This window comes from Megalops cyprinoides, chromosome 9 (genome assembly GCF_013368585.1).
Source record: "Megalops cyprinoides isolate fMegCyp1 chromosome 9, fMegCyp1.pri, whole genome shotgun sequence".
Classification (NCBI taxonomy): domain Eukaryota; kingdom Metazoa; phylum Chordata; class Actinopteri; order Elopiformes; family Megalopidae; genus Megalops; species Megalops cyprinoides.
The window spans coordinates 32783680-32801129 of NC_050591.1; the positions used below are offsets into that span (position 1 = coordinate 32783680).

Genomic DNA, 17450 nt, shown 5'->3' on the forward strand with positions numbered 1-17450 from the left:
ACACAGGCTGTGTATCACAGATTCTCCTGTCACAGAATCCCTGTCATATTACCACATTAAAGCCAGTAAGATACGCTGATGCTATGTAGGAGCACCGCAGGTGGGAAATCAAATGTGCAGAAAAACAGTCAAATACAGCGCAGCATGCCTCTGAAATGATCCAGCGTTAATAAGGCAGCCATGTGGGAAAGGGGGCACCACCATCACCTGCTGTAATTTGGCTTCTTGGTCTGATTGATAAACAACAATTAAGTCATCAAGAGCCCCAAAGCCTGCCAGACAGCACCAAATAAAGCCCCCAACAGCAAAAAGAAAAAGACACCCGGGCCATATCATATTCCATTTCAGCAACTTTATTCTCGTTAGCTTGGGTGGTGTGAATGAAGGAATGAGGGGAACCCTTTCATAATAAACGTCCTAATAAAATGATAAAAGAGAAGAGCAGCAAAAGGACAGGGTGTTGCAGCACTATACCTGGGAGATGGAGCCCTCCAGAGCAGCGCGGGCAGCGGGCGTCAGCTCGGGGGTTTTACGGCTGTTCTGCGCAGACAGGTCCTGCCGGGGGATCTCGTGGATGGAGCGGCCCATCTCCTTGATGGTGTTGAGGCCATCGTAGGGTTTGCCCTGAGCGAGGCCCGTCTCATAGGGGCGCACCGGGGGGCTGTCCCTTTTCATGTGCTTGCTGTACCTGTGCCCCTCCTCCAACGCTTCGGCCGGGCCTCTGGGAGTTCCTGGACGGGCCGTGACGGGTGAATGGAAATATTTGATCGGCCTGTTAATGATCACTTTATGCTCTGGCAAAATCAGATTGACTCTATTTGCGATGTGCTTTGTCCCTAATTTTAAGCAACGAATTTAAGCATTTCTTTCTATAACACTTATGCAGTGCAGCAGTTGCTAAAATTCACAAAATATCAAAATATTATGTGTAAAAATAAAAAACCATGGTGCTCCTCCAAACTGTTCCTCAAATTTCGGCACAAATCCCACTGCAGAATCACTGAGTCTGGGCTTGGTTTTATACAGACCTTTTGCAACACTTAACTTGGACTGAATGCCCGATGGCATGACGTCAATGAAGTTAAAGAAGACACATGAGTGCTCATCTGAGACACACTGTCAGAACAGCTGTGATCAGTGGCTGGAAATGACCTCTGCACTGCTGTGTTAACACACGGACTGACTGAACCCCCACAGCGTACACACTGTGTCCCTGGGAACGAGGGACGGGCAGAGCACACACACCTTGCATGATGGACCCTGAGAGCAGCATCCTGTCCTTGGTCTCAGAATGGGGGCCCTCTCTGGGCAGAGTACGGCTTATCAAACCTACGACAGAGAGAGCAGTGCTGAGCCCTTCCACTGCTAACATTTACCACAGCCACATTCAAGGCCATCTAGTGCTGCTCCCTGAGGAGGAAACCCAGGGAAAGTATTAGGTTGGGCAAATGATCCAACAAAGCAATTGGATAGCTTTCAAACAACCTGGTAAGAGTCACCTGCTCAGCACAAGCGTTGTGTGTGACATGAAACCCTTCTCATCATTCTAGCTACCCATTACACCTTGGCTTCTTTCCAGTGATCCCGAAAATGAACATCAAGCTTCAGCTCATCTGTTAAATGCCCAAAAGAGATGGCTGGCACTCTGTCAAGCTTTGTGTTGAGGGCAAAGGAGCAGATGGACAGACTGCCAAGATCAATAAAGAAGACAAAGTCACAGGTCTGTGCAGGAAACTGGTTAGAGAACTGAGCTTCTAACCAAAGTTCTGCAGGTTCATGTCCTCAAATGGGACATTTCTGTATTACCGCTTCACCTGAATCACTTTAAACATCCATCTCTGTAAATCATATTAAATATTATCATATTAAAATGGCTACTACTGTACACACTTCACCCTGGATAAGAGGATCAACAAAGCAAATACATAACGTGATGAAATGATAATATTCCATTCGAACACACAGATCCTTTGTGTCTGGGTCGCACAAGTTTGTGTGCAAAAATATTAATATCTATTGGGCACATCTTGGGAACTCATGCCCTTATTTTGACACTGGGTTCATAAGATGTTCCACACCTGCCAGCATATCTCTCTCTGTTCGCTGAGAGGCACCAGGCCAGCACCAATGCTACCATGAGTTTATTCAGCTGACATCTTAAGTATCTTGACTTAACTACCTATTTCTAATTCCTAATATTTATGTACAAGAGCAAGTCTACACTCTTGATTTATCAATAATGCTTTGAAGAAGCCTTTATACTATCACTTAAGCATGACATGAATATTGTTTTACATTTGTTTACAAATCAAGATTTGTTTTTTTTCTGAAGCTTGTTTTCAAGACCCAGACTCATTTGGCTGTCTTTTAATGAGACATTTTAGCGTAGTTATGAAAGTTTTTTCACACCAAACTCAGGCGATCTGTCATGAGAAAGCTTCAAAACCAACACAATCAATAAGAACAGGGATATCCTTAAGGATGTGGTAGGTACGGGACTTAAACACAGAGAAAACAGGGAACAGACACACCTACTCTACTCTTTGGCTACTCTGATGTTCCCAAGGGATACGCTAACGCAAATACGACAGACAGCCTTCCAACCCTGGGTATCTTCACCAGCTCTGAAACACCTGGCAGGTGAGGTACCTTCGTACAGGGCAGACTCCCTCGCAGGTGTGCCTCTCGCCGAGGCCTCCATCATGTCGTGGGTGCGCTTCAGGTCACCCACCCGGGGGCTTCTCGTGCCCTCCCGGGGATTCTTGATGGCTTTGGGGGAATGGGAGTGAGGACAAACCTTTAGTCACATCAACACATTTTAACACAGCCACCAGATACAGCGCATACTGATGTCTACACCCCTGTTGATTCGAGGAGAATTCATGCTTTCATGATTCGGTCCTCATAAAACATAACCAGGTCAGATGAAAACATTTCCCTTGGTGGAGATCAGTTATGCAGATGACGCCAGTAAAATACACTAGAAAATAAACAGCGGGGTACGTGTGGTACAGTGCCAGCGCTCACAGTCGTAAGAGAGGATGTGCCCGCTCCTGCCCTCGTAGATAACGTGTGCTTTGGACAGAGCCTCGCCCCTGGCCCTGTCTGGGTTACTCAGGTCCTCGGCGGCCAGCTTGTTGATGGTTCCTTTCAGCAGGACCTCTGCAGCGATGCTGGACTGGGACAGGGCCGGCGTGCCCTGCAAACGCCCCCCCAGAGGAAACCCAAAACGAGACCGCAGTCAGTACCAACGCACGCACAGCTCCTCTCGCTCACTCCAACAAACACTGTCTCTGACTGACTCGGAGGCTGAAGGTTAGGGGTTGATTCAAACAGGATGGAAAAAAAAGACTGTTGTGACGTATGTAGTTTTTTGTTTCAGATTTTAGGTATTACTGTTGTTTCACTCTTAGTCTACATCATCAAAACCCAAGCTTTATCAGTGTATGTGGGACTCAAACCTGAAGAAGATCTCCATGGTTGATATGTTGTTTGACTTTATTTTCCATATGAGCAAACTGCACTGGTGTGTAGGTATACTTCTAGTTTTATTTCTGTTCTGTTACATTCTATTATTAACTCCTATTCCACAGCACTTGTGTTAAAGTATGAAAGTGCTGTGCATTCTCCTTTCGGTTTGAGTAGATGTTGCACTCGCTCTGTGTGGAAGTCGTGTACCTGCGTAATGGAGCCTCCTCGAAAGGGCGTGGCCTCGGCAGGCACTTTGGCCGGTGTGCCCAGCGTGATGCTCGCTTCCTGAACGCCGGACATGGGGCTTCCTGCCACATACAGAGAAAGCAAAACTTACAGAGAACATGAAGAGAAAATGCCTGGAACACACAGGCAGCAGACATTACATTACATTACATTACATTACATTACATTGCATTATTGTCATTTAGCAGATGCTGTTATCCAGAACAACTTTCATAGGTTACAATTTTATCCAGTTATAAAGCTGGATATTTACTGAGGCAACTGTGGGTTAAGTACCTTGCCTAAGGGTACAACAGCAGTGGCCCCGCAGGGAATCGAGCCAGCAACCTCTTGGTAACAAGCCCTTCTGCTTACCACTACACCACACTGCTCAGATGAAACACACAAAGGGTACGCAAGGTGGAGTCAGACGTCTGGATGAAGAGATGTTAGACTGCAGTGCTCCGTTTAAACAGCCCAATGTAAAATTCACCTCCTCCACAAACTGACACATTTCCACAACAGCTTCCCTCTCTTTTAATGCATCACCCTCTGTTACGGGAATAAAGAGGTGTGGAGAGACAACAGGTACGAAGCACAGAAGCACCACATAAAAGACCACTCTAACTCCAGAGTTAGGCCCTGTTAAGTGCCCTGGAGAGGATGATGAGTCCCGACAGGTCCAGGTTTATCGAACCAGGTGCTAGCAGGCTAGAAAAGCGGCAGAATCGCACGTCCCAAAGTTGAGGGGAGCTGAGCCGAGCTCATTTTCCGTGCGGAGGTGTGAAAGCAGGAGAGTGGCCGCTCCGAGCTCCGGTCCTTTAGCACTTTCACCAGCCAGAGTGCCACGTTTGGCCACAGGTCTGTGCAAATGGAGGGGGCGAGAGCTGCCGTGGGGCTGGCAGGTGTGAGAGGCTTTCAGGGGGATACACACACGCCAAGGAATCGTCCCTCCTCATCTCTTCCTCCTCTCCCTCACTCCCCTGCCCGAGTCTCTCACCTCCACCAGACACTCAAGCGGGCACCACTTCAGTTTTGGCCTCAAAGGCACTGAATCTTCAAGTTCCCACAGAGCATTAAGGGCCGCTGTCTGATTTACTGTGATTGACTGTATATCATCAAATGTGTATTACTGAACGGACATTACTGAATGCAAACTGTATATTTTCATAGAACTTTCCGGGAATCGCAAGGTTTTAAGGAAATGTCTGGAAATGTAACAGATATGGATGTACTCACATGCACACACGCACGCGCGCACACACGCACACACACACACACACACACACACACACACACACACACACACACACACACACACACACACACACGCGCGCACGCGCACACACAGACAAACATGCACACCAGCATAGTGTTCATATGCTGTGGATTCATGTCAGCAGAAGACTGTGTGGATATAAGAGTCTGTGGAAGACAGAGAACCCAGCATGGTGTGGTGTGGGGAGGTGCGGTGTGGTGTGCCAGTGAGATGGGCCTATGACCCAAAGGGGGTGCTTCACCCTCAGCAAATATCCAGCAATGTAAATGTATAATATATATCCAAAAAAAACAGTAGGGTGGACATCTATCTGGAAAAGGGTGTCTGTTAAGCATATAAGATAAATAATGAAATCGGTAACTTACCCCTGCCCATCCCCTCAAACTGCACTCGGGGGAGGAAACCCTCTGCGTGTGAACTCTGACCCCTGGGCGAGGACTCTTCCTGCTTACCATACGACACTGTGGGTGCAGAAAGCAGACAGAGGAAGAGCCACCATCAAAGACCATGTGAAGGACAAGGAAGCGCAGATACATGAACCAGGCCTTCCAGTTTACGGACCATTCCAAGGACAAAAAAAAGCCCTTTCTGCCTGGCCCCGCACCCAGGTCACACCTAAAGCCTTCAGCGCAGTAGCAGCAACAGCAAGTGAAGGATGACGTAATGGGATCTGTCTGAAATCATTACCGCAGTAATGACGCCGCAGTTTCAGACCAACAACCTAATGCCCCTAAATCGCTAAGAGGGGCTAAATGAATCTGGCTCTGTCCCCAGAACCTAGCCGCTGCTGCAGGAGTCAGGGTGAACGTCCCCAGCGCCCCCCCACCCCAACCCCCCCCCACCCACTCCTCACCTGGCCTTCCAGGTTCCTGCAGCCTCGGCAACCCCAGAGATATGGATCCCGCCACGGTCTTCGCCGGTTCGTGACCGTATACGACCTGGCTGTGGGACGGTAGGTACGTGCCAGGGGTTCCCTGAAATGGCAAGAACACACAACCCCCCTCAGCCGCTAAAAAAAGAAAAAAAAAAACTGAGGGAAAGGTCGCTGCCGACTCCAAAACCCTGCCAAATGGTCTCAACCCTCATGACAGTGTGCCAAGAACAAAATGTTACTAGGGTTAAGAAATGCTTACTTTGACCACACGGAATTAGGTAACTCCTTTAACATCAATGTCTGGACTAATTTCAAAGCCATTAATTAGCAAGAGACACTATTAGGCCCACTGTTTTTCCTACAGGACTGGGAAAGTAAAAATTGCGTGTCAGGTTCTGCTGTATCATATCAACCACCAATTTTTTACACATAAAGGATCACTGTAAAAACACTCTAATTAATTATTACAATGCGTTTTTGCATATTGCTTATTGCAGTCTTCCACCAATTGGACAGTGAAATATATACTTAATAAGTCAGGTTTTCTGTAACCACTAAATAGTTGTGAGGTAGCCAGCTAATTTGTTAGCTAATCTAAACAATGTCACATAATGTAAACTGACTGCGCATTAAAGACCTTGGTGAAGTTATCTGACTATTATGTATCAGTTGGATTAGCTGACTATCTACCGTGTACTGCAGTTTTTAAGTGCCCCTTTATGGGATAACAACAGAGTTTATGTCATGTGTAAACCTACGGGGAATGATAAATAGTTTAAAAATGTTACATTGAACTCAATCTTCTAAGAAAATCCACTAGTTTATTGCATTCATATAGATCTCGAACGCATTCATATATGTGCAGACCTAGGATCAGTGTTTGACTTTGCAAGAAATTGTTAGGGAGGAAGCCTCTGCCTTTTGTCCTTTAAGAAAAGGCTCAACCATTTTTGTTTTAAAAAGTATGTTTGTACCACGACTAATTGTACTTCCCCCGCTGGAATTATGGTGTGGACAGTAGGTTAGTCAGGTGGCTTTCGTTTGATTAGTCGCTATCATTTTACTAAAACAAATTGAGAGTAAGTGTACCAGGCTGTAGGGAGTGAACACGTCCATCCCTCTGTGAAATATGTACTCGCTATCGGTGTACTGGAATGTGTGCTGTTTGGCTGAACGTCCGCAGCATTCAGTGAGCATCTGCAACCTAAGCAGCACATGGTGGAGCTGAATCTGTGTAAACGGCGGTATGTAAGCCTTGTTTCGACCAGTCGACGTGTCGGGAGGACGTGGGAAGGCCACCTCTGCCCTCACCTGGGAGATGGATCCTCCGTGGAGGAAGGACGGCTTATCGGGGGGTTTGGAGGATGGAATGAGCGGGGGCGGAGACGGAATGTTGGCAGGCCGGCCGTGCCTGGGGAGGGCCGCGCGACCCCCGTCGGGGAGGATCTGCGCCCCCTGATTCGGTGCCGGCTGGAGGACTGCAGGGAGGAAACGGGCGGGGGAGAGGGAGGGGACGAGGGCGATAAAATAACAGGTCGTTTAAAAAAAAAAAAAAAAAACAAGTGTCAAAATACATAAAAGTAAGCGAATGACCGTGCAAGACCGCATGATGACCGAGCGTACCGACTGCTCAAAATGCACAAGCACAACTTCCTCTATGAAAACATTCCACTGACATTTCAGGGTGCATTCTCACAAAAAGGAACATTTACTACAGCAAGAGATCTTGCCTACAATTCATTCCTAGACAATACAAACTAATACAACTGCACTGTTATGTGTATGTATACATATGTATATGTATATGTATATGTATATGTGTGTGTGCGTGTGTGTGTATACACACTGTACATCCACTGCTTGCCAGCAATTCCAGAGAGCAGCTCAGGAGATCTAGGCTATACGTGAGGCAGCAGCTAGCTTGCCAGTCACCCCCGTTCACCCCCCACAAAAATCTAACAAAGATGAGGAGTTGACTCCAGTCAAGCTTGCATCTACAGAGAGCGCTGTAAAATATTGAAAACTTCAAATGGAGTCAGTGGAGCGGCAGAGAGGTACCCTGGCTGAACCCAGCCTGCACTCCCTGCAGTGAGGCATTGTGGAGCGGTGGTTAGAATCCCGGGACCCGGGGGTCACAGACTCGAGTGCCAGATGGTTCATCGCTATAATACCCTTGAGCAAGGTACTTTACCTCGGTTGCCCCCGTTGCAACTAGAGCACATCACTGAGGGGTGGAAGGCCTGGGAGAACATGATAACCCACATGAGGTCGATTATTTTGCCTGCGAGAGGCTGGACTGAATTCTGCAAACACTGACTGTGGCACTCTTGCTTTATGTCTCCATGTGCAGGTCGGTAATGAAACGAACTCGCTCGACATGCAAACACGAAGAAGGAAATTCAGCGAAAAGTGAAGAGCTGGCTTAATTCATTTAAAGGTTGGTTATACTGAAAAAAAATGCCTAGGAAATAGGATTTGAACAGCAACAGCATCACGCTTCCGATATTCACATGAAAAGCGCATGTGGTTACAATAAGCTGTTAGGGCTCCGGTTATACTATATGCAGTCATTTCCACCTGGATGATCCTTTAAAAAGAAACTCATCTACATGGCAGTGTGCCAGAACGGTGTTTTATTCTGCTGAAACAATTGCTACAGCTAGTGAAAAAGAACATACAAAAAATGTTCTTCCCCAGCTAAAAATAAATACATTGTTGGGTACGCATATGTAATCAAAACTAAAGAGAGCACATGTAGCGACCCTCTGATCCAATGCAATTAGCTCATTTCCTCCAAAGCACCGGCTTTGGGAAGTTATAAGATTTAAATGTGTTTGGGTACATTTATTCTTGGGGTGACCCGAAGGTTATATTTTGCTCATGCTCACATGAGTGTGGATTAATAGGCACATCATCTGAGAGCTCCTTTCTGTGGGCGAATGGGAAATACCTTCAACAATCTGCCACAAACAAGCATTAATGACTAACAAATGCGTCTGATGAAGAGGCAGACCAATGGCTCATAGTTTCTGTAAGTCCATTTATGAGTTTATGCGTCAGTCTTTCAACCAGGGTGTACCTGTAACTGCAAACTACACACGTTACAATACTGACAGTACATGCACAGAACCCCACAGTTTCAAAACAGCTAGGACACACTAACTGACAAGTGACACCTATTAAAGACACAGAGGAAAAAAAGACCAATCAATCACAAAGCACAAATCAATCATTTACAGAGAGCTTTTAATGCTCCAAGTGATAATTCGCTGAAGAGAGATGTAAGAATAAACCCACAACCTCTGTTTTGCTTTGGCAACTGGTCCTGGCAGACACAAAATGTCTGTTTCTGAGGGGATTTCACAGAACTGCAGACTCTGAACTCAGAGTACAGGGGATGGACACAAGCAGGAACAGACGCTGTTAGCAATATTATATGCTGCTATTTTGTTCTTATTAATGTCCAAGATTGATATGCAGGATCAGAGTCACAGTCAGTCATGAACAGCATGCATTGTAGTCCGAAGTCACTGAGAGGCAGATTACAGCAGCTTCCTATTAAACATTACAGAAAGCCACAAAATACCCCAGGAACCAATCATAACCACAGGTCAGAAGACGGCACTGCAACATACACACACACGTAACCAATCAGAACAACCCTGAACAATAAAATCTGTTTGGAAAGCACTTGGTGTTTGGGGGACAACTCACTGACTGGGACATCGTGGGGGAGGATGTTGTCTAGGGGTAAGCCACACCGGGGGGGCGTGACCTTGTAGTGCGTCTTTTCAGCGGGACAGGGACGGAGGCCATGATTCTTCAGGGGTAACAGACATTGAAGGCACGCAGCTGCTCGGGTTCTCCTTGCTTCGTCCACAAAGCTTCGCCTTAAAAGGTTCACTTATAAATCTCTTTCTGCTTCACAGAGCACACAGTGTCCCGACACTCTGAGGTCACTATCCCCAGGCAACACATCAATAACCCTTCTCTAAAATATTTCTGGGAAAAAAAAAAAAAAAAACACAACGCATTCCTGTAACCTCCAACCGATATTTAATTTTAAGAATAAAAAGTCTGCTCAAGAATATTGTTTTGGACGTGTGCTAGTTTCTAAGGTCTGAAAATATCATTTATTCACATGAACAAAGGCATGCAAACAAAGGAATGTTTTAGCTGTACTTGTTATCTTTAATGCATTTATCCTGAGGGATGTGCATATGGCAGCCGTCTTTCTTCTACCTCTGCATTCACATGTAAATTCGACTTATTTCGCTCGGCAGATGCTGGGCACGACAGGAGCGTCCTGCCTGGGAAATTGCACCAGCGATCTTTGGGTTATGAGCCCTGGTGCACAGCACTGCGGCAGACCGTCTTTCCGATTCCTTTTTCACTCTGTCGGACTTGCCCAGAGCCTGATGTATGCCGACTCAAAGGACTTCACCTCATTAAAGGGGAGCACAATCGAAGCCGGGAAACATTCGCCTGTTCTTCCGGCTCGTATTTGAACAACAACACTGCACCGGCAGTGAGATTTTGAAAGCTCTTCCCTCTCGCTCGGCCAATATAAATGGCAGAAGGTGCCTGGGGGGGGGGGGGCGCTCATCCGATGCCCAGTCAAGCAATATTCTGAAGTCACAGAAACAAGAGCAAAACATCTCCACAAAGTCACCCCTCCCCAAAAACGCCAAGACAAAGCGACCGACAGAGAGAATGAAAACGGATGAAAACCAAAAAAAACGCCAGAAAGAAAGAATCATGGAACGTCTCCAAAAACAGAGCCAGAGAGGATCATGGGGCTGTCTCCTCTCTTCGGGGAGGTATGTTAATTATACATCAGCTGAGGCAAGAGCCAGCCGCACAGTTCCCAGTGAATTTAAGAAGATAATGCTGAGGCCTGGGAGGCAGCTTCTAAAAAAAGACCTCAGAATGCAGCACTTACAAAATGTCCTTAAAAAAAAAAAAAGAAACAGGCCCTTTCATGGTGAGAACTGAGGAAGTCGGGCTCCGTTACTCTGATCCCAATAAAAGGAAGCCTTTTGGTTCCACCCAGCTCGTTCCGCCCTTAGCTGTGTGTGCATGGTGTGCAGCACAATGTGGTCGACTCGGGGGTGGGGGTGGGGGGGGTGGCGGGTAATGGGGGCTCGCTCTCCTACCTTCTCTGTCCAGGACAGTGGGGCTCTTGGTCATGATGCGGGGGCAGCTGGGCAGCCGTCTCTCGGGGTCTCCCTGATCCTCCTGGTGAGCCGACTCGTGCGCGGCTTTGATCTGCTGCTGGAACATGGCGTAGCCGCTGAGTGGGAGACCCAGGGGTACACTGCCAGGGCCGAGGGGGCCAGAGGCCTGAGGGAAGACAACCCCCATTACGGTCCGGCTCTGCGCAAAGCGACATTCATCTGCAATCTGCATCATATCAAGTCTCACATTTTTAAAGCAGTCTGATCAAGTCTTGCTGAACATGGTGTTTGGCAAAACATGATCCAGCAGACCTACGTCCAGATTTCTCCTCAGTGCACATTACATTACATTATTGTCATTTAGCAGATGCTCTTATCCAGAGCGACTTTTTTAGCCTTTTACACAGCTGGATATTTTACTGAGGCAATTCTGGGTACCTTGTCCAAGGGTGCAGCAGCAGTGCCCCAGGGAATCAAACCACCGACCTTTCGGTTACAAGCTCTGCTCCTTACCACTACACCGTACTGCCGCCCATACAAGCAATCCCAGAAAACAGAATTAGCCTAGCAGGCTTTCTTATAAAAGCGAGCATGACCTAACCCTATTAGCGATTAGTTTATTCTGCAGCACGCCATCAGCAGCCTCACAAGGTGGCTGATCCACATTAAAAAAATGCCACCCTCCCCCCCTGTTTTATAGGGGGGGGGCAGAGCCAACAGGAGCACTCACTCACCACAGGGGGGATGGTAGCGGCTCTCTGATGGAGATACTGCGAGTTCACGCGGCCCTGTTTGCCCGGAGACATCAGCGCCGCGCCGGGAGAGTTCAGCAGGGACGGCCTGTCCACAGAGAACATCCTGAAAAAAGGCACAATGCGCACCCAAAAAAAAAAGAAAAAAAGATAAACACACAACAGCAGCAAATTTAAAGGGGGGAGTGTGCACTTTCCAGGATCCAGACACCGCAGGAGGGAGGACAGCGGGTGAGGGCATGTCAGGTAATCCTGTGCCCTGTCCAAAGCACTCCTGACTTTTGGCACTCCCTCTCCCACCCCCTCCCACCCCCTCCCCAACCAAGCTGTCATCCAGCCTCTGCCCCCACATTTACCCCTTGCATGTCTCTGAAGAGCTGGCTCTTTATTTCCACTAACATCTTGGCACAGGTTTGCTCTGGCAGTTTCAGAGCTAAGGCTAAATCCTGGAGCTGGAGGGAAGGAGAGGGAAGGGCCCCAGAGTCTTTCGAAACACTTTGAATAACCTTTCCTCTAAATTGTCATATTATGTTTTTTCAATTTATTTTTTAGAACAGACTTCGTACTGTACTGACATTTACTCTGGATTCAAGAAGTTTGGGAATCACCCCAAAACTTACACTGCCAATACTGAACAGTTAATTTATAGACAAGTGCTTTTGTTCTGAAAACCCTGCCATCCACTGCATAACCTCAGGTTTTCAGAACGGTTCAGAGCTTTAGATGCTGTATATTACATTATTAAAATCACACAAGGTTTTTATTTTAGACCACCTTAGTCACTCTTACATAAAGAAAATACTGCCACAAGCGCTGCATATCTCTCTAACAAAATCCTAAAGGGGATACCAGCCTTTCAGCTCCACACCGCTCCACACCTAACCTAACCTCCTAACCCTAACCCTGCAACAAGCACTGTATATCTCTCTAATGCCCCTTTTCCACCAAGGCAGTTCGAGGGCCGGTTCGGAGCCGGTGCCTAATCTCGAACCAGTTCTTCGTGTTTCGACAGCCAAAGAACCGGCTCCCAGCCAGGTAAACTGGTTCGAGAGCGGCACCAACACTTTGCTGGTCTACAAACAAGAACCGCTTATGTCAGGGGCTGGGGGCGGGATTATTGTGACCAAGAAGACCAACTAAAACTTTGTGACCACCATTTCTAAAGAAAACAGAGCTAGTGTAGCATCTAGTCTGCCTAAAAAGAAGAAGAAAAACCAGTTTTATTTTTCAAATGTTTCGCCTTGTTACCAGCCAGCTATGTATTCCTTAGCTGTTTAGCAAGCTACTAATTTCTCACATCAATGCTGCGTTCGATGCTCGTAACATTGATGTGAGAAATTAGTAGCTATGCTTCCTTGGGTAATGTTAGCTGACCAACAGCTAGCTAGCCAGCCACCTTAACCTTGGTAACAGTAGCTAACGTTAGCATGCTACTTTCTAACGTTGCCATTGATTCACCTACCAACGTCAGTTAACATTTGGTTTCACAAAAGGCTAACATTGTATAAAGTGTAGTGGACAAGTTTGTTTTTTAAAGCACTGTTCTCTTGTTTTTGTTGTTGTTGTCTGCTCCTGCTAGCTTGGTGCTGGTGGGAAAGCGGAGACGTATACAGGCACGTATACAGTAATGTAATGATGTGGCTCTATGGTGGCTCTCTAGCCTGTGGAAAAGCAAACGGGTTCTTAGAAGGTTCGCAAGTTAAACCAACTCTGAACCGGCACTAGCACCAGCCCAGAGTCCTAAAGGGGATATCAGCCTTCTGGCTCCACACCACTCACTTCTGCCGCTCTGGCTCCATGTCCACATCCTCGTCTGCGCTGCAGGTGGCGCTGGAGTCGTGATCCGAGTGGGCATCGCGGGGCAGCTCCCTGCGGGATAGGCCAGACCCCACGCCCGCCTTGTCCTTCGCACGCCCACCGGGCTCTCCTCTACCCTCCGCATCACCGCCCGCTGCCGCCCCGCCCGTGTCCGTCGGCTCCAATTCAGTCTGACCCTGGTCTCTGCACGAGGAGGGGCGAGGGGCCGGCTCGTCTCTGTTGGGGCTGCCCTCTTCCTTCACACTCGCCCCCGCGTGCCCCGCCTCCTGCCGTTTGGGCCCCCCGGGGCCGCTGCTGTTGTGCTCCGAGGGGGCCTCTCCGCCGGAGCGCCGAGGCGGGGAGGGGGCGCTCTCTGTGTCCGAGCTGTTCTCCGCACCTGAGGGGTACAGAGCACAACGAACACTCTGATTGGCTCTCCTGCAGAGAGGCTGGCCCCAGTGAGCCAATGCTAAGTGAGAGCAGGGTCATCCAACGCTTCATAGAAAAGTGCTGCAGGCAAAATTCCTCCAAACAGCTGTTCTTACTGCGGTAAAATGAACATAAAGGCATTCTGGGGTCACTGAATATTCACTGAAAAAAGATCATTACCCCATCTTACTGATCTAACAGGAGCTTAGCTTTCATTTTGCTGTGCATAAAAAAAGACAATGGGTATTGTCTAAAAACTAAACGAAAGTCATTGACAGGACTACGCAAAAGCAGGATGATAACTCTTCTAGCAGTGTTTGACAACTGCTTTGTGTATCCAACAAACCCCTACCACCAGGTTAATGTTTTTCGGAGAACCGTCAAACAAATCTCAAAGTGAGTATGCACAGAGCACCAAGGAAGCCCAAAAAACCATACCAGGAAGATGCCAACCGAGCTGTTCCAAAGAAGCCAAATTGCTGCACACAATGTACTCAGACACACAGATCAGCTGACCTGAAACACTCAATAGGAAAGCAGAAGGAAACAATGGCCCCAGAGGCCAGACTACAACTATTCACGGTGCTCCTCTGTATTCAGCGCGCTCCTTGTTCATGTGAGGAAGGCGGCCGACACACTGGAAGTTAGTGGCTCAGAGCAACGTCTGAGTTGCCTTGAGGCATGGATGGGGAAGGAAAAAAAAAACGGAGGAAGAAAGAAAGCTCGCTTTGAAGCTGTGACCAGACACAACCACAGCCAGCCTGGTAACCCAGCACAGACTCAAATTATTCCACCCCCTGGCAAGACCCCAGAGGAAATACTAACTTATCACCACATCCCAGGAACCTCTGATCACACTACTAAATTCGACAGGATATCCTGTCTGAGTCAGAATGCTGCCAACAAGATTCAAAGGCACAAAGCCTCAAAGGTACTTGTAAGTACTCCAAGATGACTTGCTCCAGACACAAGGGCCAAGCTTAGCGAGTCAAAGTAAGCCTTCACAACTAGGTTATAGCATGGCAAATCACGTTTATATGGAAAGAAAGCCACACTTAAGACAAGTGGAGCAGGGCTCAGTGTTTAATGAGAACCCGTATAAACTGCAGTGACAAGCATACACGTTTAGTGTGATAGGGCCTTCAAGTGCTCAGCTGTGGCAAATTCACCTGTTCAAAGCAACTTTTGGAAGGAAACAGCTCATGACTCATGTAATTTCGGTGAGATTTATGATCTTTCTGTGTTGTTTGTGTGTTACGTACACGTATGTGTGTGTATGTTTCTTAGTTGCCAGTGTGTTGTGTGTGTAGTACGAGTGGGGGTTGCCTGTCTGTGTGTGTGGTTTGAGTGGGGTTGCTTGTCTTTGTGTTACGACTGTTATTTACGTGGGAATTATCTGTGTGTTGCATGTGTAGCTGCGTGAGTTTTTGCCTGACTGTCATCTGGTCTGCGGCTGAGTGACCTCTGACCTTCGCTGTCCCCCGGGTTCTCCTCCTCGTTGGAGCCCTCGTTCTCATCGTCGCCGGCGACCGAAGCAGCGGAGGCCACGCCCTCGCTTTGAGTCACATCCCTGTCCCCGCCCAAACGCCGAGCATCCTGACGGGACCACACACGCAGACAGATCCATCAGTCTACGCCCACAGAATTACGGTGAAATGCTAAAACTACAGGACGCTATAAACTCCACCTCAGAAGAACTTTATTCAGAGTCACTCAGGCAAACGTATGCTGTTGGGCTGTAATCTTCTGTAACGTGGGATGTACTGTGGTGTAGTAGTATTGGCCTATAAGCCTCAGCTTGCAGGTATGGCTCTAAGCTTTGGCACTGCCATTAATCCCAGGTATTTGCACCTTACTTGAATTGCTTCTTTATGCATCCAGCTATGTGAAAGGACTAAAGCTGTATAAGTTACCCTTGATAAGTGTATAAATAATACTATAAAAAATATTCAACACTTAAATAATGATACAAAATAACAAAATAATGAATAATAGTTATAATTTATAAGTTTCACAACTATGCTCTTTTTAAAGATATAATGCACTTGTAGTTTTTTTAAAGCTCCCGACTCAGGTATCAGACTGACAGGACACCACCACAGGGTACCTGTTTGTACTGCTGGAGCAGGTTGTCCAGGTTGTGCCGCCTCTTGTAGTTGAAGTAGAAGTTCTTGCACTGAGCCTCACTCTTGGTGCCCACCATCTTGGCGATGGCTGACCAGTTTCGCCCGTGCTCCGCTAACCCTGGAACAACAGCCACAGCCACAGGGAGGGGGGTGGGGGAGGGGGGTGGTGGGGGGCGGGGTAGCAAGTTGAGCTCAGGTGAATGGGCCAACTGGCCGCTCGGCCTGCACAGACGGATGTGAGGCCAGAAGGAAAGCTGGTAGGTGTCATTAACTGGCCTCCATTAATCCCTAATTAGCAGCGCGAACAGTTCATCTGCCGGGGGAGCGCAGATAAAGCATATAAAGGCTTTTCATCTCCCCAGCGCAAAATCTTAAACGTCAGAGACAGCAAAGAGACAGCGTGATCACCTGGCCATGACAACCCTGAATTAAAGGACAGCAAAGGTTGATCTATAAACACAAAAGGCCAGTGACTGGATGCTTTCTTTTCTACGTAACACTCATCAAACACCTTCACCCGGCTCAGTTTTGCCAAATTAAAATCAGCCTCATTAGTCGTAGTAGGTACATTAGTAGGTGTGCATGTTTATGTATGTTTGTAAACAGGTACATATGCATGCTCTGTGTTTATGTAGGCACAGATGTATGCATCGGTCATTGAATCAAGGACTATACTACAGTGACCAGCTACGGAATGCTTTCGCCTGTATGTCCTGTCATCCTGAGGACTCTTAATTAGTTTGCCAGGGTATAGACCGAGCATGTCTGCCTGGCTCTGAGAGGATTTTTCTGCTTCAGCCCCTCTTTGATATTGACTTAATACCATAGCTGCCAGCATTTATGCGATTTTAAAAGTTACGCTCACTCAATATGTGAGGCCTCCTAACCTTAAACACCAATGAGCCCTGGTCTTCCAAACCTCCAGTCTACAGTGCACACATCCAGGCCGCTGCAGTCACATCAATCAAAAACAGGCAGAGGGAGACGCTCACCCCTCTATGACCCCCCCTGCCCCGCCCTGAAACACAGACCAGATCGTTTCGCCGTCTCCTTCACGCTCATCTCTCCCCCCCGGGCAGGCTCCTGTGGCCTGACCGGGCCTGACCTTGTCCGCCAGTGCTCGAACCACTCCCCGCGCTCGCCAGGGGAACTTAGCGTTTAAGATCGGGATTAAGCAACCCGATAAATGTGTTAAAAAAGGAGAGGTGTCCAGATCTTCGGGAGGTTAAGCATGATTAAGAACGTGACATGAGCTCACTGCCGCATCCTCCTGCCTTTGCAACAGCATATTAATTACTGTGGCTGTGAGGAGGCTGAAGA

At 47.7% G+C, this 17450-nt stretch overlaps 1 protein-coding gene across 7 annotated transcripts in view; it reads right to left on the reverse strand.

Annotated features, from left to right (window-relative positions):
* LOC118783614 (nuclear receptor corepressor 1-like) overlaps positions 1–17450 on the reverse strand; it is a 71198-nt gene that overhangs the window by 16751 nt on the left and 36997 nt on the right. For 6 of the 7 annotated variants that reach the window (XM_036537563.1, XM_036537558.1, XM_036537561.1 and 3 more), the window contains exons 19-31: positions 16112–16248; positions 15474–15600; positions 13558–13972; positions 11761–11884; positions 11006–11192; positions 7161–7327; positions 5829–5949; positions 5341–5436; positions 3679–3779; positions 3028–3199; positions 2650–2769; positions 1246–1329; positions 475–731 (exon numbers count right to left, since the gene is read on the reverse strand). In XM_036537563.1, the coding sequence (XP_036393456.1) occupies positions 475–731; positions 1246–1329; positions 2650–2769; positions 3028–3199; positions 3679–3779; positions 5341–5436; positions 5829–5949; positions 7161–7327; positions 11006–11192; positions 11761–11884; positions 13558–13972; positions 15474–15600; positions 16112–16248 (2108 nt within the window). The remainder of the gene's footprint in view (positions 1–474; positions 732–1245; positions 1330–2649; positions 2770–3027; positions 3200–3678; positions 3780–5340; positions 5437–5828; positions 5950–7160; positions 7328–11005; positions 11193–11760; positions 11885–13557; positions 13973–15473; positions 15601–16111; positions 16249–17450) is intronic. The other variant, XM_036537559.1, reaches the window with a different exon arrangement.